The following is a 25,965-nucleotide window of genomic DNA, read 5'->3' on the forward strand; positions in this document are numbered from 1 at the left end:
GGGCAAATAAGGTTTTTATAGAAGACGTTGTCGTAGAAACTTCAGAAAAGGGCTCATTTGATTTGAAATTCAAAGGGACAGTGCCCTTTTTCTTAGTCGAAAGTGATTAGTAATAAGTTTTGTTGTTGTTGTTGTTTAGACCAGGGCGCTTCGTATCGAAGGAGTTGTCGTGGGAACTTCGAAAGGGGCTCATTCGATTGAAAGTAGAAAGGGCTGGTGCCCTTTTTAATAGTCAAAAGTCGTTGGAGAGCAAGTAATCCCCTTTCCACTCCCACCCTCCCGTTTGCCCATTATGTTTAAAAACTAAATGTTGCCTCAAGATTAAACCAAAATGCACTGTGATAATTCTAATTCCCAATGAGGCATCTCAGCAGTATCCCAAGAACGACTGAGGGTATTATGTTCAAACTTTCGAGGCTACTTCTGCTCTTAAAATTTTACCAAATCAAAATAGTGTAAGTGTATCAAAGCTATCAAAGAAAATAAACAGATTTTTTTGCGAATGGTATCAAGTTTTCCATTTCAGGTCAACTAGAGGAGGTATGAAACTAAGTTAAACAGTACTATTTGTATACAGATTTTTAAAATGGTGTATGTTGTTAAGAATTGCTGAGAATTTTTCTCCAACATACAAATAGCAGGCCAAACTATAAAGTCTTAAAAAACGAAAAGATTTAAAGTGTTATTTCTTTTTCCCTGAAAAGACTATGTCAATATAAAACGAACAGAAATTAATTAAAAAAACTTTTTCCATAAAATAAGTTTTCAAAGAAAACTAAAGAACTCAAAGAAAGTAAAGAAAGTAAAGTAAAGAAAGTTCAAAGAAAGTAAAGAAAGACTGTCTAAAAACATACAAACACACGCACACAAAAAATCTCAACTTGTAAGTCTTGTCATTATGAAAGTCTGCTTGTAGGTGTACTTATATGCTTAATATGCATATGTCGCTTTAAATTTAGCCAAAAGATAAACAACGACCATCTAATGCAAACCTGAAACCAAAAGCTCTCATTGTTGCATATTGTGCGGGGCAAAAGATTGAGACAGAGATCCTGTTAAATTCCTTGTTTATCTTATATCGAATTTCTTGATTTCCAGTTTCTGCTAGAATTGTCGCTTTGAATAGTAAGGTTTTTTATGTGAGTGTGTATAATTTGTATTGTAGTTTATTGAACTTCATCCTCAGTGGTGCCGATTTAGGCAAATATAGAGAGGACAAGAATCTTTTTTTCAGTTTTTTTTTTAATGAAGACATCAAAAAAGTAGTCTTCAAAATCTACTGAGGCATTTTTTTTCTATTTTTCGAAATAAAAATACAAAAAAAATGTATTCTAAAAATCTGGGAGGGAGGGCAATAGCCCCCTTCCTGTACCCTTCCAGTTTGTGCCCCTGTTTATCTTAATTGAAGTAAGGGCTAAAAGACTTATTGTGAATAAGAAAGTGTGAGTAATATGAGTAAAAAAAACTTAAATAATAATTGTGTTGTGATGCAGGAGCATGGACGTCTTCTCCCATTCCACATTGCCTCTCGCGTCCAATATTGTTTTAAAACTTTTAAAACTTAAAAACTTGGTTTTCCTTTTCTTTCTTTGGTAAGAATTGGCAATGAAAAATTTATTTCAGAGCTGTTTAGTAAAATCTTTGGAATTGTTTTTGGACATTTGACATTAAAAAAAAAAATTATAACAGTTGAAACTCCAAAAATGTGCGACCGCTTCCAAATGATTTGTTAACGTAAAACTTCTAAACGTTAACCTTGTTGAATGTTAAATAGTAACCTTGCTAATGTCTAATTTGCTATATTCCTGTCACGTTCCCATCTCCTAAAGCCCAAAAATTCAAAAATATGAGTAAAAAAAAAGAACTTTGTTAAAATAGTTGAAAATAGGGTGTTTTGCACTCCAAATACTGAAGCAGCTTTTTCTTATGTTGCTATCAACTTTTATTTTTATAATAGCATTTGTTAGATTCAGAAGAAGGCTATCCTCATTCGTTTGTTAGTTCTGGTATAATTTTCTATATTATAATACCTATATTATGATATTATATATAATATAATAATACCTAATATAATAATACATGATATAATACGTATAATATAATAATACTGTATTATAATACCTGATGAATTTTTTCCAGCAAATTGGAATTTAGTTATTTTCTGTGCATGTATGTTTAATAAATATGAATTCTACTTAGTCATTCATATTGGGATTTAATTAACATCAAAGTATAGCTGACGTCAAAACAGAAGCGACGGTTGGGGATGGTAAGTGGGGCAACCGTCCCAGGCCCTGTGTTTCAGGCGAAAGATGTCTCCGTTCGTTGTAATTATAATATTCAGCGTAAATTAAAAACTATTCTAATTTTAACGAAAGGGACATGTACTTCTTGAGGTCAAATCCATATCCAGAAGTTCTTTGACGCTCTCAAAGGATTACGCTTTTAAGCGTGCCGTTAACTCTAGCATGTGTATGTGTGTGTCAAATGACTGGTCTGTAAGTGGTTTGACTGGTCTCTAAGGTTGGGAACACAGTCTGTTTTTTGACGTAGTGCTCGTGAGAGTGCTCGTGAACGTATGGACAGGTGTTGGTTGAGTTGTGCTGGATTAACAGACGCAACATTTTGTTTCTGTTGCAAACTGTACGCGAATTCTTCTGGTGGCCAATAAGCAAAATACGGCTGTAACGATTGGAGGCATCTTGGTGAAAACTGAAAGCACACACACTTTCTTCTGAATACAATAGGAGTATTCAAAAATGGCTTGAAGCTCTTAAGTGGATTTCGAGAGGATAGACAACATGATTCTCGAAAAGATCCAGAAGGATAAACCTAATTGGCCTGGAGTCCTGACAAGAATCCCTGGCTGCTGTATAGTATTTTGCAGAGCATAATAGCGCTCTTCTCGAGAAGATAGAACAACTATATCAATCGGACAACAAGAAATTTGTGGGCTTGATTGGAATACTGGCTAAATTTGATTATATTCAGTATTAAGCACGGTCGTCGCATTAAAGACGAACAAACACGTGATCATTATCTTGGGCAGCAGATTCAGAACGAACTCATCGAGTTGATGGCGTCTGAGCTAAAGAAGATTATCATTGATAATCTGAAACTTACCTAGTACTTTTTAATTATACTTGATTGCACGCCTGACATAAGCTACAAAGAACAGATATCTCTGATATTGCGCTTTGTACATGCGTCACAGCCTGACGTAAAAGTAATGGAGCATTTTGCACAATTTATTGATTATTGAAGACACTACTGGCAAACGATTTTCAGATTTATTGTGGTCGGAAATCAGGAAACTTGGCCTAGATATTATAAATTGCTGAGGACACAGCTATGACAATAGAGCCAATGTGAAATGCACGAAGGAGTTTAAGTCCATATCTTTCGCTTGAGTAGCCGCATATTTTTCACTCAAACCATGTGGCTACAAGAATATTAATCTTGTGTTAGGAGATGTGGCCCAAGACAGATCACAAGCAATGCCATTTCTTGGAGCTCTGCAAAGAATTTATGTGGTGTTTGCTGCTTCAAAGCCGAAATGGAAGATTTTTGGAAGCTTCTCTTCCCTACGTGACGGTAAAATTACTGTCATAGACACGATGGGGATGCTGCATCGAAAGTGTGAAAATGTTGTTGTACCAAATGAACGAAAGAAGAGAGGCTTTATATACCGTCGGAGAAGAGACGAACGATCCTACGGTGAAAGCCGATACTGAATCTCTTTCAAAAGCTCGGAGTAAAAAATTTTGAGTTTATCCTTGACACTGTTATATGGTATGACATTCTGTTCGTTGTTAATAATGTGAGTAATAGGTTTTTGTCAGTTGATATGCTACTGGATGTAGCTATTCAACAAGTGACAGGACTCGTCTCTTTCTTAGCAAAATATCGGGACACTGGTTTTTATTCTGATTTGAGTAGGTTACTACAAAGGAAATTGCAAGCGCAATGGGTGTGGATTAATGTTAAAATAAAAAAAGAAGCACACGCAGGAAGAGCCATTTTATCAGACGACGGAGAAAGCAACGTTATCACCTGAACAGACTTTCAGGATGGAATACTTTTTGAACATAGTAGATCAGATACTCACTTCTATTAACACACGAATGAAACAACCACAACAGCATGAAGAACTCTTCGGATTTCTGTACAGCCTAGACACAATGCCACGACTGAATTATGAAGACTTATTTAAATGTTTCTTGGACCTTGATTTAGCATTGCACTTGGAAAGTTTTCGTGATTTGTTCAACCATATGACATACGACCATATACAACAGCCATATACGGCGCACTTCTGTAATTAATTCAAGATTGACCGCTGTAATTGGGCTGTATAATGAATTAGGACCAAGATATGAGAACATCTTTTATCTTTTAGATTTATTTTATCTTTTATCTTTATTTATCTTTATCTTTTATTATTTATATTCATCTTTTTATCTTTATCTTTATTTTTTATCTTTATCTTTTATATTGTATATCTTTTAATAATCGCATTTTATCGTATTACATCGTTACGTTATTTTCGATAAATTGTTTGTACACACAAGGAAAAAAATTATAAGGAAAGATACTGGTGTTTGGCGGTCTTTACCAGTACTTGGCCCCGCAGGTCATTGTTGAATCTAGGCGCCGCACCCACCTAACGCCACCTTTGTGTTAAGATTCTAGCTATAGTCAGACACATTCACAATAATATTTATATGATTGGCTATTTCATTGTAGTTAAGATATAAATATTCAGTTTAAGGTAGTTTTTTTTTGCTCAAGTTAGGATTGATAATCGAGCTCTCTGATTGACCTACCCTAAATAAATTCTAAAAATGTTCTAATAAATTGAGTTTTGGTTCTCATTGAAGGAGCATTTGTTAAATTAGGAAAGGCTATGTTCAATCTTTTGCTAATCCTGAGTGTAGTCCAATTAATCAATTTTTTCTAGTAAATTCGAATTTAGTTATATTATTTATATATATTATGAACAACCGCAAGTTCTGCCTAGTAACACCAGACTGGAGGACAGGTCTTGAGGACAAGCCAAGGGATATGGGATGCACCTTAACGAAAGATTAAGAAAAGAACATGATCAATTTTTTTGATCCTGAGTGTGTTCAATATATTGCTTATATACATTTTAAACAGACGCAAGTTCTGCCTAGTAACACCTGGCTGGAGGACAGGTCTTGAGGACAAGCCAAGGGATATGGGATGCACGTTAACGAAAAATTGGGTTGCATCCAATTTCTTAGTAAGGACTTGGGGAGCAAGCATAAGTTATGCAAAACATGAAAAGTAAAACTAGATTATATTAAACCAATCCCGTTCAGTCTATTTCAAAAGTGGATTTATCCAGACGTAATAGTATCTTATACAAGGAAGGGACGAAAATGGCTTCATTCAGACATTGTACCTCTATCAAATTTTAAACGTTCTTTTTATAATCTATTTTCCTTTTTCTTTTTTTCTTAGTATATCTTTTGTCAAGTAGATTTGTTTGTTGGTAAAGCAACTGATGTCTCTAAAGGCATATTTCAGGCCCAACAATTTGGGTGGAAGAGAGACTGTCTTGCTAATCTTTCTTTATTTAATGATAGGCCTTGTAATTTTTTAGTTTTAAGCGATTCTTCTTATGCTCCTTTTCTCGTTATTTATTCGGTCTCTTTTCTTTGAAAATTAATAACCTTTTTAGCTCAAGGATAATTTAAGTGTTCAATTTTCAGGTGATTGTTGCTGCAGGAGGCGAGGATGATAAAGTAGTCCTACGAACCGTTGACTGCTATAACCCAATTACCAAAAGTTGGTCGTGTCTTGCCTGTCTACCCTATGCTATTAGTAAACATGGACTTGTTTTATCGGGTAGCAATCATTTATACCTTTGTGGAGGGGAATTTCCAGATGGCAGTGCTAGCAGTCTTTTGTGGAGATATGATTCAGCTACTGACTCTTGGCATGATTTGGCACAGATGTCAACCCCCAGGTCTGAACTAGGTAAGGGAATAGGACTAATTAGAACGTCCATGAGGAGTTTCTAGCGTAGGTCAAATACAGATGGCATTCCAAAATGACCTGTATATCGCAAGTGGATAAACTTTGTGACAGGGAAGGTGATAAAATACTTCTGGAAACATTGGGGGCCGTAGTTCTATTTCGTAACAGGGTTCTCTCTCGAAGAGTGGGACGTTGAGACTGCGATGAGTTATTGTTAGTGGGGTTAAAATATATACCAAGATAACAGTGCTGTTACTACGATGGAATCGGAACTTCTTGGGAGGGTGTATAGAGGGAAGCTTTGAATAGATCGGGAGGGAGGAGGAGCGTCTGTATTTGTGTTGGCCTCATGCGGCTTTTTGCTGCAGTGAGTTGTTAGTAGTAGCAGTATAGCTATGTATCGACTATCCAAGATAATTTGAAAATCTCCGGTGGTGAGGCACCACCAGCATTTCTACTTCGACAGTTTTTTTTTTATACAGACTGCTGGTAAAAGAAAAAAAAAAAAAAAAAAAAAAAATCAATATGTTTCAGTTCTGAATTTTCGGCTTTAACTATTAATTAGTTCTGCATAGTGGGAAATATTGGACCTACTGGAATCTATCATAATGAAATGTACCTATTGATGGCAGGCTACCATTTCGTCGGCACTATCTTATCCGTGTGTTGCTTTTCATCGTAGCGCAAAGTCTTTCTTAGTGTTTCCTAGAAAAATATTAAGTTTTCTGCAATTTCTTAGTGTTTTCTAGAAAAATGTTTAATTTTTCTGGAATCTTGTAATTTTTTCAAGACTAAAGATGGAAGCGTGGGATGTTTGTAAACTAGGAGTTGACTTTGAATATTTATGAAATGTCATCACCACCCCACACTTTCATTTTAGTCTCAAAATTTTGAAAGAAAAAAATATTTTTGTATAGAAAAGAGTAAATAAGACAATATGAACTCATCTCTCACTTTTCGATTGACTTTATAAAGAAAAAGTAAAAATACTACATATATTTCTAGACTCGGTGAGAAATTTTACGGAAATGTAATATTTTTACTTCCTTCAAAAATGATTTTTAGACTGAACATTTTTTCAATTCCTGGAAAGTTTAAACCCAGGTTTTAAAAACTCAGAAAGATTCTATTCTTGGTAGTGGCGTAGGTAGAGTTCATGTTCCTCTGGAAAAATTCTGTATTGGCAAAAACCGCCAACAGTTGGGAGAGAGACTACACGAATATAAACTTTTTGTAGACGGCCTAAAAGTAAAAAAGATAGTTTTAGCCTTCAACGCTTTTGAAAACCCAGATCATTTAGCTCTTTCTTATGAGCCAAACTTAGTGTCCACAGTAAATAGGTTACTTTAACACTATCTTCTAGGGACGCAATTTAAATAGTACAAATATATACATAAAGACTTCGCTTTAAACAGGGTACTGGGGATATTTCTTATAAATCCTATTTATAATAATACAAAGAGAATCAGCTAACATTCTTTTTCGTTTTAAAGCAAGATCAATCGACCGTATTTAACACAGATCAGGTCAGTTGACAATCTACTGAATAGAGAAAACTCATTACACATTCGTTTTCAGTCAGTTCGTGGTAACGAAACTGTAAGTAAGGAGCGACCCGGCTCAATAGTAACCGAAACTCTAAAAAACAGAATTTTGAAACCGTGAGATGCATCTAAAGAATCAAATTTTTGCTGATTTCAATTATATAAGTTTCATCAAGTTTAGTCTTACCAATCAAAAGTTAAGCGCCTGAGAAAGCTTACCTTATTTTCGAAAAAAGGGGGAAACAACCCCTTTTTCAGGGAAAACACCCCTGAAAATCACACTATCAGATTCAGCGTATCAGAGAACCCTACTATAGAAGTTTCAAGCTCCTATCTACAAAAATGTGTGTTCGGATGCGTGTTTATTTGTTTGTTTGTTTTTTTCCCCAGGGGTGATCGTATCGACCTATTGGTCCTAGAAAATCGTGGGAGGGCTCATTCGAGCGGAAATTAAAAGTTCTAGTGCCCTTTTTGTGTGACCAAAAAATGGAGGGCAACTAGGCCCCCTCCCACGCTCATTTTTTCCCCAAAGTCACCCGATTAAAATTTTTAAACAGCCATTTTGTTCAACATGGTCGAAAAATACAATAACTATGTCTTTGAGGGTGACTTAATCCCCCACAGTCCCCAGGGGAAGGGCTGCAAATTATGAACTTTGCCCAATGTTTATATATATTATTGGTTATTGGGAAGTATAAAGAAGTTTTCAGGGGGGATTTTTTCTGGTAGTTGGAGGGGGGGTCGGGGGTTACGTGGGAGTATCTTTCCATGTAGAACGTTTTCATGGGGGCAGTGACATTTCTATGAAAGTGGCGCCGGATTTCCCAGCATTATTTAAAAAGAACGATCAGAAATTAAATAAAAAAACAACATTTTTTTCAACTGAAAGTAAGGAGCAACATTAAAACCAACAGAAATGATTACTTATATGATTGGGTTTGCCCCCTTGTCATTACCTCGCTCTTTACGCTGAAGTTTTTTTTGCTTTCATCAGAGCTATTTATTCTAATTAACGGCCTTTGTGGTTAAGGGTCATTCTTAAAGAATTGGAACAAAATTTAAACTTTAGCGTAAAGAGCGAGGTATTGACTAGGCCGCGAACCCCCTAATATACGTAATAAAATTTACGAATATAGAAGTTCGTTACGTAAGTTAATTCGTAAGTTACGTCTGATCAAAATTTCGGTGATTGGGTTCGCCCCCTTGTCATTACCTCGCTCTTTACGCTGAAGTTTTTTTGTGCTTTCATCAGAGCTATTTATTCTAATTAACGGCCTTTGTGGTTAAGGGTCATTCTTAAAGAATTGGAACAAAATTTGAACTTTAGCGTAAAGAGCGAGGTACTGACTAGGGGGCGAAACCCTTAATATACGTAATAAAAATTACGAATATAGAAGTTCGTTACGTAAGTTAATTCTTAAGTTACGTCAAACCAAAATTTCGAGAAAGCCATTCAGCCAAAAAAAGTAAAATTAATATGCAAATTTTGTTTTAGTTATTCATGTACGGTGAGCCAAACTCAAAGCTGCATTAATTCAAAAACGCTCATAAATTAAATATAAAAAAAACAAGTTCTTAACTGAAAGTAAGGAGCGACATTAAAACTTAAAACGAACAGAAATTATTCCGTATATGAAAGGGGCTGTCACCTCCTCAACGCCTCGCTCTTTACACTAAAGTTTGACTCTGTCTCACAAATTTATTTTTTAAAACAATAAAAAACTCTAGCCTTAAGAGCGAGGCGTTGAGGAGGGGAGAGCCCCTTTAATATACAGAATATTTTCTGTTCGTTTTAAATTTTAATGTCGCTCCTTATTTTCAGTTAAAGATCAACTCTCCGTGTTAATACAAATTGAATCAAAAGACAGGCTGTATCTGTAGGCTTGGTTAAAATCCATATATTGTCCAATTTTGTTTAATGTTCGGTTCATTTGGGTTTTGATTTTCACTTTCGCTCCTCTTTTCTGCTCTTTCTTATTTTATGTTAAAGTTTGGTTCTTAGTCTTAAGCACATCCAAAGGATACTTTGTTCTGTTATATTACATACACCTTTTTTAGCACTGAAGACGGCTTAGCGGAGATCTTTGCCTAAATGTTCGTTTGTTTTCGTTATTCGTTGGCTGAAAATTGCTTCACTTCAATGAAGTAATTCAACGAAACATCATTTCGTTGTTTCATTTTGGGGACCCCTTTATTGGGTGACTAGATGCACCTAATAGGGAAGAAATGTACCCGTTGGATGCCTTGATTTAAATAGGAAAATTTTCAAACCAGTAATTTGTTGGTTTTTTATTTATAGGGACTCAGGTTTAATTTTTGCTACTATCCTTAGTTTTTGTGCCCCATGTTTGCTTACAAAATTAGAATCAGGCCAAGAATATACTCATTCCCCCCTGGAAGATCAATATATATATATATATATATATATATATATATATATATATATATATATATATATATATATTTATTTATACCCGCTTTGAAAAATCGTGCAGGCTTACATTTGGGGATAATTGGTTTTTCACATTTTCTTCAAAATAAAAGGTCACATCTCTGTCACATTGAAATATAGTTGAACGAAGTCATTTCCGCTATATGGAAATTTTTATTTGCAAGATTCATAGAAAAAGCCAACAATCAAGAAAATATATTGCCTTTCAAACTTCTTCTCGAAAAATATAAAAATTAGAAACATGTAATAAATTAGATTCATAAATATCATGAAAGATAAATTTTCCTGTTTCCCCGCCTAAAATAACTTCCCATCAACAGAAGATTTTAATGAATGAACATAAAATGTTAGTCTTGTTAATTATTTACAACGATGTATTGTTTTCTTAACTTGTAAAATATAATTACTATGTTTTTATGGAAAACAAATGACCGCATGCAAATACGAGCTATAATTGTTTTTGTGTCTTGTTTTTTACTTATTAAGTGTTTTTTTCTTTTTTTAAGCCAAGGAAGTCCTTGATGACTTGCGAACTGGTAAATTAATAAGTATAGTTGAAAGGTTAAAAAACTCGTATCATGGAATATTGACCCCTTTATTATCGATTTGTTTACGAATAATGTTTGTATTTGATTTACTTAATAATAGAATTCTTTAAATGTTTGTATTTTGAAAGTAAAGAGAGATCAAGAAAATAATAAAACGGTGAAGAATACAAAAAGATCCAAAATATTGTAATATCACTACTTAAATAAATTCCGCCGTATTGCTGCACGTTTATAACGACCTCCACCCCCCCCCCCTTAAAAAACTGTTAGGTGAAAAAAGCGTTGTTTCCACATCCGTGTAGGATATAGTTATAGTTCCATTTCAGAAGGGTTTGAAATCATTTCTGTAAGGGGAGAGGGAGGCTCCATGCCTGACATTATGTTTAGACAGTCATTATACAATCGTAAAGCGCACAAATTGTCGCTGTCACGCCTAAAGATGGTGTTTGATCTTTTAAGTGGGGTCGAATGACATAAATGTTAAAGTTATGATCTTTAGTTTTAATATTGTTTTAATCTACCATTTTTCCTGTTTCATTTGACACCTCATTTACGAATTCGTAACCATTATTTATTTTTAAAAAACCTAGATTTTAATTTGAATTTTCCGAGATTAATGTTTTGTGCACTTTATGTACAATTTTCTCTGGCACCATCAAAGGAAGCCAAAAAAAAAGTGAACTTTTTTTAAGAACACACTCTAGCCCATCTATTAAACACAGGAGATTTACATGAATCATTTTATTTTATTTTCATATGAATTCTGAAATTTTGTTAAAAAATTATTCAGTTTGGATAAAAAATAATCCAGTTTCCACCACAAAAAAGTGACTGTATAAATAAAACTAAAAAGAACTTCCAGCACTGCTGTGCTTAAAATGTTCACTACAACGTAATTAACAAATAAAAAAAACAACAAAAAAACAATTAAATATCTCCAATGGTTCCAGAGAATTAAAATATGAATCTTGGAAAATCAAATTTAGGTCTATTTAAAAAGAAAATAATCGTCTAAGTTTAATAAATCAACTAATTATGTTTGGTTTCATTTATTTTTTATTTTTATCTTTTAAATTTTTTTTTTATTAATAAAAATGGAGTCTAAGGTTTTAGAAAATAAATAATGTTCAGAAATTCGTAATTGAGATGTCAAATGAAACCGGACAACAGTAGGATAAAACAACATTAAAAACTAAAAATCATAAATTTTACCATTTATGTCATTCGACCCTCCTTAAAGCTTATGGGACAATTGCCTAAACAAAAACAGGGAGGACCAAGAGATTCAATCGTGCTTTGAAATCCCTAATCCATGTTTCCATTTCGCGTCTTCCTTTGAGAACTGCTTAGTAAATAGCTCGTGGAATTTACCTGACATGTGTTGAAATGTCAGATGTGACCTTTAGACATAACACTTATGATTCGTATGTACACATTTTTATTTCATATTATGACACTAATTCTATGCTACTAGTTGGGAAACTCGTGTCTGATTTAAATTATATAGTAAAGCTTAATTTGGATTAAACTTTGTTGTCCTTAATTAGTTTTTCTATGTGGCCGTCCTCGTTTGCGAATAATGACTTTTAGTTGTTAATAATGGATTTCAACATGAAAATCAGCCTATAACTAAGTGGTCCAGTGTTTAAGTGGATCAAGTCTATAATGGTAATTTCTAAAATTAGAGTGTACAAAATTAAACTGGCTAATGTCCCCTGGCTGAAACTTAATCTGCTGCACCGTCCTGGATTTTCCGTCCGCCCCTCTGTTCCGCCACACACAGGACTTCTTAAATCTGTTATTATGAAGAAGTCTATCTTAGTAATGGCTTTGTCTTCTTTTTAAATAAAATAATAATTTAACAAAATAAGTGCAGATTTGAAAAACTGGCCGGAATGGGGATGGGGAATGGGAATTGGGATTTTTCAAAGTGCTTTTGGAGGGGAATAAGAGCTAGCTGTCTGATGTTTAAAAAGTGATATATTAGCCCCAACTATCCTGATTTTTGACCAGCCATGTTGATATTTTCAAGCTTCTGTGGGAAACAAAACACAGATGGTTACGTACAGAGGGTGGACTTTGGGCCTACCCCCTTCCAAAATTTCATGCTTCGTACATAATTTTCTCATTTTTTGTTTAATTTGTCAGATTTTTATAGAGTGTATTCCAGTTCCAAAGTTGACTTCTTTGTTTTTGTTAGAAGGAATAGCTTAAACCTTTGTTGGTTGACCCATATTTTTTGAGCGGGGGGGATATTAGGATTGGGATGATGGTTGTCGTCCCAAATTTATTCCTGCGGGTGTGTTTGATCCAATTCCATGCTGTATATATGGTGGCACTTCATATTTGTACTGGGCTTACGTATGAACTCATTAAGCCACTGGCCGAATACCCAAATGAGAGACAGATCTTTTTTTTAATGTGTAACTGACTGTGTTTTTTTTCTGCAATGATTGTAAATCAATAATAAAAGCTGTAACTGGAACCTTGCCCAGTAGCACAATTGTTTATTTGAAAATGAGCAACATGAAGGATTCATCCGAATCGCCAAAAAGTGAGCTGAGCTGGGAAGTTCGGTGATTGTATGTTGTGTTTTTCAATTTTCGAGGTTCTATTCAAGTTCAAGTTAAACCTCAGATAAACCTCAGAGGTGTCCCTCCAACATGCAGGATTGTCCTAAACTATTAGTAGCAGAAACAATAGACGAAGTTGTTTCATCTTTTTTCTTTTGCAGGCGTGGCGATGCTTGATGGATATTTGTATGCTGTTGGAGGTTGGCAGGGATGCCAACGTCTGAAAACCGTTGAGCGTTACGATCCAACGTCAAATACGTGGGAATTAGTCACTCCAATGAAGACTCCATTGACTGGACCTGCTGTCGTTGCATATGATGGCTACTTGTATGTTATAGGTATGTTTTCCTTGTGCCCACTTGATTTTTAGATAGTAAAATAAGAACTACTGAGATGGCATTTTAAAGCTAGGATCTGAAAGGAGCTGAATTCAGCTTCTGAGGTGTAATTTGATTCTAAGTTATAAAAAAAGACTTATGGAAAACGAGACGCATTTATTTCAAATCTTAATCCTCGTGAATTTTATATCTTGATGCTGAAAAATTATATTAAGGAGTAAAAGGCTGGCTGGGATTTCAATCATCTGTTTTTGAATTCCTTTGGTGCGAGCTAAAACTCTGCTAAGTGTATTGATCAAGCAAAATGAAATGAGTGTTACTTAGTCACAACTGGAAAATCGAATGATTAGTAGGGAGCTTCTTAATCAATTTTAAAATTAAAAGAAAGCTTTTATTAATTTATTAATAATTTTGTATTTACAGGATTTTTATTACAATGATTTATGTCATTTTGCAATTTTTACTTTTAAAACAGTTATAATAAGGAGTAAATTTTGGCCAGATTTTGCTGACTTTTATTTTAGCCTAGCAGATTTGAACAAACAGAAATAAAAGCATCATAAACCGAAAATGCATCCTGGCAAAAATGGTCAGTTGCGCCCTACATCTGCCATTGTTTCAATTCCACATTATAGAAATAGGCAAATTACAAGAAAATTAAAAGATATTAAGCCGAACTGGCCAGCCATGACAAAAACCAAAACACATAAAAATATCAAAAAAAAACAACAAACAAACGAGACTATGGCCAGTGGAGAGAAAAGAAAACAACAAAAACAGAACAAACGCGGATATTTCGCCAGTATCCAAACAAGGCGTCTTAAGCACGAAAGACACACAAGAAGAACAAGATAAAAAAAAAAAACAAGATAAAACTAAAAACCAAAAAAACCACACCCAAAAAAAAAAAAACGAACAAAAATGTACAAGGTGCACAACATGATCCACGTAGGGAAAATATGTTATTATAGAGGTACTTAAGTGAGGAAACCAGAGTGACTGAGGAAAAATAAAAAAACTGTAAATTACTTTAATTGTTCTGTTGCGAAATAATCCCTTTATTAGCCAATTCTGAAGAAAATCGTTTTGGTGTAGCAGGTAAAATAGTCCCCTGGTGATTATTTAAAATCTTAACTCCCTTAATGACTGTTGATTCCCTCTTTAGAAGGTTATCATAAATTGGGTCAATATTTAAACTAACTGTGTCCCTATTTATGGAAAGGTTAGCAAACATATGTTTTTTAATTTCTATGGCTTCCCTGGCCCATTGGGTGTAACCCTTATCATTAGAAATAGCCAAGGCTTCATCGACTTGGAAAAAATGATCTAGTTGAAGCCAAATCTGCTCTGCTAAATCTGAAACGAAATCTTATGGAGGCTTGCTTAGCTGTAGGGTTTGTTCTATTGAATTTCGGTTTTAAATAAACCTTTTAGATAATTGTTAGTGAGTCCTACCAATATAAATTGGTAGGACTAAAAAAAAAAAAGACTCGTATATTCTTAAAACTACCCGTAAGAAGTTCCTAATAAGCAATGTTGTCGGTTTTGTTATTTTCTTCTTTCTGTTTATCTTAGTTCTCTTAGTTTCCCTCCCTTAATCCCTTCATCAGTGGCAAAGCAGAAGTATTGTATATATATCGTATATATATATATATATATATATATATATATATATATATATATATATATATATATATATATATATATATATATATATATATATATATATATATATATATATATATATATATATATATATATATATATATATATATATATATATATATATATATATATATATATATATATATATATATATATATATATATATATATATATATATATATATATATATATATATATATATATATATATATATATATATATATATATATATATATATATATATATATATATATATATATATATATATATATCTGGGCAAAGTACAAAAAATCGGGTGTTTCGGTTCTACCTTGAAGGACCATCATTAGAAAAAAAGGAAGGTAAATTTAAAAAATTATGTGCCCCTTGTCAAGTAATGATTTAGGTATAAAAAGAGCAAAAAGAGGAAAATAAGTAATAAATAATATTATATACAATAATAAATAAATGAATATACAATAAATATTAAATAAGATATAAAGAGGGAAAAAAGGATTTCATGAAATTGTGTTGAATTTTGTAGATGTTGAATATGTGCGAGTTAGCGTGTTAGGAACATTATTATCATTGTATGATCATTGAAGTGGGTTGGGTCAAGTTTTGCGCAAATCGTTGCATACTGGAACAATGTCCGACTGTTAGGCGGACCTTCTATCAACCTTTACTTAAAATAAAGGTTGGATTATGTGGATTGCAATAATGTGGATTATTGCAACAATGAAAAAGAGATTTTCCAAGTTTTTCACCTACAATGAATTTATTGAACGTAAACGGAATACCAATTACAGAGCTACGGTGACAATGGCCTTCAATGAATCTAACTTGCATTTCTTTTCATATTCAGGTATAATGAATAATATTGAACGAAATATATCCATGTTTCCGTGCCGTTAAATTAAATATTTTTAAGTTTGGCTATTATTCACCTGTGCTTCCTTAAGTGCAAATACATGTTATTTAGCTATTGTCGAGCTGAAAGCTTACTTCCTTGTTTGATTTCCCTCCACGTGTCTTTGTACATTTTCGAATTAATTAATGTTCTGTGAATTTTTAATTCACAATAGCTTACTGTCTTAGCCTAATATTTAAATGATGTTGGCAAGTTTTCTTGTGGTTCAGCAATCTTGAAAGATCACTTTTTTCTGAGCTTTTTTGCCTATCTTCAAGAATAAGTGAAAAAAAGATTAAGTCAAAAATATAACGAATCAAATATACACGCCGAAATTTACACGAATAGTCCCATCTGCTCATTCAGTGATTCGTTTTCTTTGTTGGTTCAGTTTGTTGTAGTTTGTGTCTTTTTTTTCTTTTTTTTAATGTGCTCCCTCTTGTTGTATGTTGATTTGACGGGTTTTCAATAAATAAATAAAATTAAAGTTTCAAAAATTGAAAGTTTTCGAAAATTTGGTCATCCTGTTACGAATTCTTGCGTACTTACTACTTACTTAGGTCCCGGCCTTCCGTGTGGGACTTTTTGGAGCCAAAAAATCCTGCCAACTCATGTGCATGGGCTCAGTATCTCACTATCTAGTGCGGTCTGTCATAACTGGGCTATCTTAAGGTTGTCGGAGTTCTCCGTCAATTGCTTTTGTGACCTGCCTAGTGGACAAAGGCCATGGAGATATCCTTGAAGGCTAATTTTTGGGAAACAGCGTGACTCTATTCACATGAGATGGGTGAACAAGTGCAGTTGTTGCTTCTTGACTCTGCTGAGAACGGTTTCAGTGGACTGAAGCCTTCGGCGTACTGCCATATTCATCATGCGGTCAGTGTGTTTGATTATCGCAATGCAACCGAGGCATATCATCTCGAATGCTAGAAGTTTTCTTTCGTCTTCGGTTTTGATGGTCCATGGTTAGCGTTTATACATGATCATGTGGACGACTAGGAAACGGAATGGGAGCAGTTTGAGTTTGTTGTATAAATGGTTATTTTTTGATAGGTCTGCTAGTTTTTGGGAGAAAGATTTAGTGGACGCTGTCGTTTTGCATCTGAACTATGGCAGTTATCAGAGGAGGAAAAGCTACCTAGGTACACGAAAAGCTCCACCGTTTCGACTTGTTGTTGACGATAGCCTGGGGAGTATCTTGCTAAAAATTATTTTTTCGTTGTGAAGGGCATTTAATTTTTTATAAAACTAGAATTCGCTATAAAAAATTGAAGCCTGAACATACCTACACAGTAATTCATTTCAGGAAGAGAAGCCAAATTTCGAAGAAACGTATTAAAAAAGGCGCATTGTATGAAAATATAAGAAATCACAAGTAAAATCGTAAAACCTTCCGATTTCCGAAAAGGACTAAAGCACGGAGCTCTAACGCCCAACAAGTTTGGTCGAGACTCTTCTTTTAAACGTACTGATGACACTAATTTAGGAAACCCCCTCCCCCAGATCCTTACCTTGTAATCCTTTCCAAAGTTAACAAACATCCCGTAGACTATTCTTATCGATGTGGATGACGAGAATATTATTAGGCCCACGGATGGACTCTACAGAGGTCCATTCAAGTACAGACACCCCATACCTTAAATATAGCTATTGACCAGGTTGGGTGAAAGTTCGTCAGCCCATTTAGTAAGTAGGCTCATAAAAATAGATTCTGATACCCCCTCCCTCCTTCCACAGAGGTTAGATTAGTTACATCCTCTAAAAAGGCACAATTATTTGTCTAGCTCCGATGTTTGGTCGGGATGTGATGTCACCTTCTGACGAAAGTGCTTATAACATGAATTCAAAGACTCACCTCTTCTTCTCCCCTACCATAGAGGCATATTTAGAATATTGTCCGAATAAGTGTAATTGAGATATAACTGCCCCTTTTGATAGAAATGTTCTTGACTATTGTTTAGGTAATCCTCAACCCCCCCCCCTCCCTTCTCTACTCAGATAGGTCCCAGGCCTCGAGAAGACAAATTAGAACATTGTCTGTTACCTCTCATCAACTCTGATCGTGATCAAACAACCCTTTCAGGCTGATGCCAGGACTGAAGAAAATTAGAAACCCTCTTCTTCCCACAGGAGTTGGTTCTATTCAGACAAAAAAAAACATATATCTGCTGTCAATTTCCACCGAGTTCCGTTGAAATCTGACAAGCTGTTCTAGCATGTGTACTAACTGCAAGAATTTAGCCCCTTCTCTGTGTTACACAGAGGGAATAATTGCCACTGGGTCCCGGAAAAAACACATGTAAGACACGATCTCTTCCTCCTTATCAAATTTTATTAATTAGTGACAATTCATTCTAGTGTAGTCGCTTTGATAAGAGCGGAGGACCCAAGCCCCCCATCCCTCCCACAAGAAAAAACAAATTGGATTAGGCAGAATCTCAAAAAGGTAATACTCGAACAGTTAGCCTACTCCCACTTTCCAATAAGTTTAGTTTATATCCGACTACCCATTATTTTTGTAAATGTCATAAAGACATGAATTGGGGGAACGCTTTCCCTAAGTAGGTGTCAAATTGGATTCAGATAAGCACAACAAAAAGCACAACTAGGACCCAAATTTTTACTTCCCATCATGCTTCCTACACGGTTGAAAAATATAGCACAAATCAAATAGTAATGGGAGAAGAAATAACAATGAGCATTTACGGCCCGAACTGTATTTTCCATTTCTTTGCGCGCAGCTTTCCTTTGTAAGCCGACGTCAAACTCCAAACTCGTGTTAAAATTCTTATTGGATCCTGTTTGGCCTTAACACGTGTATTCTGGTTGGGCCAATGACAAATTTTAGTGATCGTCAGTCGCCATTCTTGGCATGTAGACATCCAACTCTGGCCTTGAAATTCTCCTGCTTCAATAATGTCTTAATTTGGATTTGGTTCTTCATCTTCTTCCTTTGAATTTTCTTCAAGAGAAAGTAGTTAGTAGTTTCGCTCATTGCAACCCAGCATTTTGCTTCCTCTTGCTTAAATTTAGTTCTTATTTGAATCTACTTAGTATTCTGGATAGATTAACTGAATTAACTGACTAGAATTTAGCTGCTTAATTATAGTACTATTTTTGTTCACCAGATCCAAGAAAGGACTTATCCTTATAACCAGTTTTTGAGACTCTAGACTTCTACTGTCCAAACTGAGCTCCAAAATGTGTTTTATTTTGCATGGATAAGTTAAGCGTTGATGAATTTATTGGGTGTTTATATTTGACGAGTTGTTTTTGTTTTGTTTTTCAAACATTAAATAGATGATACTTTAGTCTTTACAATAAAAATAGTTGTAAACATTTCATGCTCATTTCAATGCTCAATATTTATAGAGATAGTAAATATGAATAGAGAACAAATGCTTCCTCAATAGTGAGAATTGGGGACTCTATTTTGACACTTAAGAATTTTGCGATTGATAAAACTGGACCATTGGTGTCAAGGCCCATGAAATGTTGCAGGAATGTGAAGCTGCTGTGAGGCAACACATCTTCGCTGTCACGCCTAAATTCCATATCTGAAATGTTTCACACTTCTTAGTTAATTGCTAAAAATAGTTTGCTAAGCTGTCCTCAAAGGGAGGATCAGTTGGGTAAATGTATGTTCAGTCACACCTTTATCTGTTTGATACAAATAACTCTGCTTATCCCTTTGAGAGCATAATAGCAGACAATTCTTTTTGCAATTACCTTAGAAGCATGAAAATGCCTGATACGACCTGTAGGTGTGACAGGGACAGCATGTGGTATTGTCATATGAGAGGCAACTTATATGTTTCGTTCCACGCTTGTCATTTATCGATGTGGTGTTTAATTTTAATTTTTAAATAGTTTTTTGGATGCCTAAAATGTATGTTTTTAATGCATGTTTGACAGCCCCTCAGACATTTCATGGGGTTAAGAACCGTCCTTGAAACGATTGGATTATGAAACTGAAGACGCGCCCTGTCAAAAAAATGAGAAAAGTAATTGAAGCTCTTGGTCCTAGCAGCAATGCTGTCATTTATATCCTCCGCAGAGGTCGACCAAGTTCTGACACTAGAAAGGCAAAACTTTTAGCGTAGCTCGAACTTACCACCTTCTTAAGTTCGGATGTGACGTCCCCTTTTGTAAATGTGCTTATGAGAACAATCTCTTTCCTTCTCCTCACTGGATTTAAACTCCATAAAGATTTAACCTATACATTTGGTGCTTGTACTAGCAAAGTTTGGTTAGATTTGATTAGCTCTTCTGGTAGATCCCAGATGACTTGAACTTAAACTATTTTACTATTTTACACGTTGTGCTGCCTCCCATTCAAGTTTCTCCCACCCTCTGAAATTCATACGAAATTTCAAGACTAACGGAAAGAAAGTACTATAGTAGCCTAATTCTAGCCCAAGTCCCTTGAAAGATAATTCTATATTCTGTAACAGTTTAGTGTTACCAAATCCCTTAGAAGTTTTCTTTCTGGGTTAGATCTGTGCGCTTTGTCTCCATGAGTGTCCAATGTTGTTCAATTGGTTAAAACTTTTTTTTTCTGTTTCGGGATTCTAAAATGACAATATTCAGAGGAAACGCTATAGCGTTGCCTATAGTAAAGGCATACGGCTCCAATGTTTTATTATTTATTTATTATTATTTTTTCCCAGATCCACTCCATATGGAACGGGTCGCCGTAAAAGCTTCAAAGGGGTTCATTCGATTGTAAATCGAGAGTTCTAGTGCCCTTTTTAAGGGTCAGAAGTGATTGGAAGGCAACGAACACCCCTTCCATGCCCACCTTTTCCCCAGACACATCCAATCAAAATTTTGAGATAGCGATTTTGTTCTACGTAGTTGAAAATTCTGGAAATTAGGTCTTTGAGGATGACAACCCCCCCTCCACAGCCCTTAGGGCAAGGGGTGTAAGTTATGACCTGGGGGCAGATAAGGGTTTTTATAGAACGCGTTGTCGTAGATACTTCAAAAAGGGTACATTCGATTGGAAATTGAAATGGCTAGTGCCCTTTTTAATAGTTGAAAGTGATTAGAGGGCAAGTGAACCCCTCTCGTGCCAACTATTTCCCCAAATACATCCAATCAAAATTTTGAGATATCCATTTTTTCAACGTAGTTGAAAGTTCTGGAAAAGATATCTTTGAGTATGACACTCCCCCCCCCCCCAAGGTCTTCAGGGCAAGGGTTATTAGTTATGCCCTGGGGGCATAAATGGTTCTTATGGAAAGAATGCTCGTATAAACTACTGAGAGGGCTCATTTGATTGGAGATTGCAAGTTTTAGTTCACTTTTTAAGCGTCAAAAGATATTGGAGGGTAATCAGCCTCCCCCCTCCCACGCCCTTTTTCCCGAATGTATACGATAAAAAATTTTGAGATAGCTATTTTGTTAAAACTAGTTCAAAAATCGTATAACAAAAATTCCGGTGTTGACACAAACCCCCAGGGCCCGGGGGCAGGCGTTGTAAGTTATGCCCTGGGGGCATATATGGCTCTTGTGGAAGGGATGTTAGTATAAACTTCAAAGAGGGCTCATTTGATTGGAAATTGAAAGTTCTATAGTTCACTTTTTAAGATTAAAAAGAGATTGGAGGGCACCTAGCCCCCCCCCCTCCACGCCCATTTTTTCTCAAACCCATTTGATAAGAATTTTGAGATAACCATTTTTTTTAAATAGTTTAAAGACCATATAACGATAATTACTGGGTCAACACAGCCCCCCAGGGCCTGAATTCAGGCGTTGTAACTTATGCCCTTTGGGAATATATGGTTCTTATGGAAGATATGCTCGTAAAAACTTCAGAGAGGGCTAATTTGATTGAAAATTGAAACTTCTAGTTCAGTTTTTGAGAGTCAAAAGAGATTGGAGGGCAACTAGCCCCCCCCCCACGCCCTATTTTTCCCGAATGCATCCGATAAAAATTTTGAGATAGCTATTAAGTTAAAAATTGTTCAAAGTGCAGATAACAAAAACTCAGGTGTCGACACAACCCCCCAGGGCCCGGGGGCAGGCGTTGTGAGTTATGCCTTGGGGCATATATGGTTCTTATGAAAGGGGTACTCGTATAAACTTCAGAGAGGGCTCATTTGATTGGAAATCAAAAGTTCGAGTTCAATTTTTAATAGTCAAAAGAGACCCGTGGGCAACTAGCCCCCCCCCCACCCACGCCTTCTTTCTTCAAACCCATCTGATAAAAATTTTGAGATATACATTTTTTTTAAATAAAATAGTTCAAAGGTCAGATAAGAAAAACTCCGGTGTCAATACAACCTCCCAGGGCCCGAGAGAAGGCTTCTAAGTTATGAAGGGTTCTAAGTTATGCCCTAAAGGCATGTATGGTTCTTATGAAAGGGATGCTCGTATAAACTTCATAGAGGGCTCACTTGATTTGAAAGTTCACTTTTTCTAGTTCACTTTTTAAGAGTCAAGAGATTGAAGGGCAACTAGCCCCTCCCCCATGCCCTTTTTTTCTCAAACCCATCCGCTACAAATTTTTGTAGCGTTTTTTTTTAATTATTCAAAAATTTAAAAATTTAAAACTGCGGTGTCAACACAACCCCCCAGGGTACAGGAGGAAAGCATTGTAAGTGTTGTCCTGGGGGCGTATATGATTCATATGAAAGGGATGCTCGTATAAACTTCAGAGAGGGTTCATTTGATTAGAAATTGAAAGTTCTCGTTCAGTTTTTAATAGTCAAAAAAGATTGGAGGGCAACTAGCCCCCCCCCCCTTTCTACACGCCCTAAATGCATCAGATAAAAATTTTGAGATGAACATTTTGTTAAAAATAATTCAAAGTTCAGATGACAAATCTCCGGTGTCGACACAGCCCCCGGGGCCCGAGGGTAGGCGTTGTAAGTTTTCTCCTGGGGGCATATATGGTTGTTATGGAAGGGATGCTCGTATAAACTTCATAGAGGGCTCATTTGATTGGAAATCGAAAGTTCTAATTCACTTTTTGAGAGTAAAAAGTGATCGAAGGGCAGCTAGCCTCCCCGCACACTCCATTTATTTTTTTCCCAGAAATACTTCATATAGAAGGGGTCGTCGTATAAATTTCAAAGGGGGCTCATTTCAATGGGGGGAAACTTTTTTCACTTTGATATTGTTACTTTGAAACCAGTTTTGATAATTTGATGAAGATTTAATTTTTTTGAAAAAGTTTTATTTTGAAATAAGGAATTTTTAAAAACATGAAACTTTTTGCAATAAATAACGAACCAAAATTAATTAAGAAAAACTTTCCTAAAAATAATTTTTTCAAAGCAAAGTAAAGTCGATTTTAAATTTAAGCTCAGCAGATACAAATAACTGTTAAAATTAAAACTCAAAACGACCAGAAATTACTATTAAAGAATAAATGAAACCCAAAACGAACAGAAATTAAATAAACAATCATACCAAAGAACATACAACAAGTAATAATATAAATGAATAAATATATCTTAAAGCGAGTAATGCTTAGATTGAATATGAAAAATCAAGCTTAAAAAAAAATTTTGCTATTGAAGTAAAAATGAAACTTAAAACGAACAGAAATTAAATAAACAATCAATGCAAACAAACATACAATAGATATTAATGTAGAGGAATAAATAAATCTTAAAACGAGTGAAACTTAACTTGGATATGCAAATCAAGCTTAAAACGAATAAAAATCACTACAAAAAAGAATTTGGGTATCGCCCCCTTCTCTCACTTTAAAAGTCTAAAACCTACTGCGTCATTGGCGCTTTACTGAAAACTATATGTTTCTTGAACAGTCTTGGAAAGTATAAACAACATCAAATTGAAATATTTGATATATAATGATATTATTTGTTGAAAGATCCATCAGTTCAAGAATTTATTTCACTCTAATTTTATTTTTATTTTCAATGCTGTAAGAACTGGAAAAGAAAATATTTGTAATATAATTCTTTTTTAGTGAAGCGCCAATGACGAAGTAGGCTTTTGGTTTTTATTTACAGTTAAGGAAGGGGGCAGTATTCAAACTCTTGTTTGTAGTGAAACTATATTCGTCTTGAACAACTTTAGGAAAAAACTAATAAATTAAACTGCAGTTTTGATGCTTAATGATATAAATTGCTGAAAGTTTATCAGTTCAAAATTTTACTGTAGTTTTAAGGTTTATTTTCAATTTTAAGTACAAAAGAAAATATTTGTAATAAAATTGGTTTTCAGTAAAGCACCAAGGACGCAATAGGTTTTAGATTTTTACAGTGAGAGAAGGAACTCTTGTTTGTAGTGATTTTTGTTCGTTTCAAGCTTGATTTTCATATTCAATCTAAGCATTACTCGCTTTAAGATCTATTTATTCATTTATATTATTACCTATCGTATGTTTTTTGCTATGATTGTTTAATTTCTGTTCGTTTTGGGTTTGATTTATTCTTTAGTAGTAGTTTCTGGTCGTTTTGAGCTTGAATTTTAACAGGTATTTGTATCTGCTGAGTTTAAGTTTAAAATGGCCTTTACTTTTCTTTAAAGAACTTATTTTTCGGAAAGTTTTTCTTAATTAATTCCAAGAAAATACTGGCAATTATCTCAACTATTCCTCGCAAACTAGGTTAGTTCCGAAATCTGACCAAAAATTTACTTTAGGAGTTGTTTTCGTCGGTAATGCGACTGTTTGTTAAACTTGATTGATGTTAAAGTTATAATCAATTAGTGTAAAAAAAGGCTCGTTTGCTTCTATTTTCACATCCTCTACGAGCACGATCTCCTTCCATTACTGTATAATTTACTCGCTATATATTTGTATAGGTGGGTCGCTTGCAGAAGATGGTGATGGAAATGGCACCGAACTTGTGCAAAGATTTGATAGCAAAACCCAGATGTGGTCAGAAATTCCCCCGATTTCGGCTCAGCGTGCTGGACCTTCTGCGTGTGTTGTTAAAGGAAAAATCTATGTCATTGGTAAGTCCAATTTTTTCATTTAAATCTGATAATACTGTTTCATGCAAAATCAAAAGGCGCATATCATACTTTCATAATTTCAAATGAAGTGAAGCTTTATTATTTTTTCGGGAACATTTTTTTTTTTCAAGGATTTAAATGACAAAAAGACTAAGAATTTTAGTATTTAGATTAAAAAAAATACGCCTTCTTTTCTGTATAATTTTGTCATTTTGGTTTGCTCTTTATAACCTATTTTTGTGATATTTTTAAAAGAACTAATTCAAAAATAAACGGAATATTAGGAAGGAATAGATGTTCTAATGGGACCTGATCAATTCGAGATTGCCTAATCGTCTTAAAATTGTGTCTTTGTACCTAAGTTAGGGGAGGTATATCACATTTTCGTAATTTTATTGGGAAGTTTTGATGTTTTTAGTCACATTTCTTTTTTTGAGGATATAAATACGAACAAATCTGTAACAGTTAATTGGATAACTGTACAACATGAATTCAGTTTTGTGTATCATCGGGTAGCTCTAACTAAAGTATGTATAATTTTACAGAAGAGTAGTATTAAAATTTTGAGCTTTTTATTGAACAGTTTTTTTTTGTTCAAGGACTTAAGTGAGAAAATATCTGTTAAAATTACATTTTGTAGCTGAATAACACGGATTCAGTTCTGTGTATCGCCGGGTAGCTCTAGCTAAAGGATGTATAATTTTACAGAGAGTAGTGAGCTTTTTATTGAACAGTTTTTATTTGTTGAAGGACTTAAGTGAGAAAATATCTGTTAAAATTACATTTTGTAGCTGAATAACTCGGATTCGGTTTTGTGTATCGTCGGGTAGCTCTAGCTAAAGGATGTATAATTTTGCAGAAGAGTAGTAATACAATTTTAAGTTTTTTAGTGAACAGTTTTTTTGTTCAAGGGAAAATATCTGTTAAAATTACATTTTGTAGCTGAATAACTCGGATTCAGTTTTGTGTATCGCCGTGTAGCTCTAGCTAAAGGATATATAATTTTACAGAAG

The 25,965-nt window shown here is 34.6% G+C and overlaps 1 protein-coding gene across 2 annotated transcripts in view; it reads left to right on the forward strand.

Annotated features, from left to right (window-relative positions):
- The window catches only part of LOC148944049 (kelch-like protein 12), a 132,977-nt gene that overhangs the window by 40,500 nt on the left and 66,512 nt on the right, over positions 1–25,965 (forward strand). For both annotated transcript variants that reach the window (XM_089099745.1, XM_089099746.1), the window contains exons 8-10: positions 5,739–6,006; positions 13,285–13,461; positions 24,800–24,952. In XM_089099745.1, coding sequence (XP_088955871.1) covers positions 5,739–6,006; positions 13,285–13,461; positions 24,800–24,952 — 598 coding nt within the window. The remainder of the gene's footprint in view (positions 1–5,738; positions 6,007–13,284; positions 13,462–24,799; positions 24,953–25,965) is intronic.

Source organism: Artemia sp. Qi Xiang Cuo, chromosome 14, assembly GCF_049724085.1.
Source record: "Artemia sp. Qi Xiang Cuo chromosome 14, ASM4972408v1, whole genome shotgun sequence".
NCBI classification, from domain to species: Eukaryota; Metazoa; Arthropoda; class Branchiopoda; order Anostraca; family Artemiidae; genus Artemia; species Artemia sp. Qi Xiang Cuo.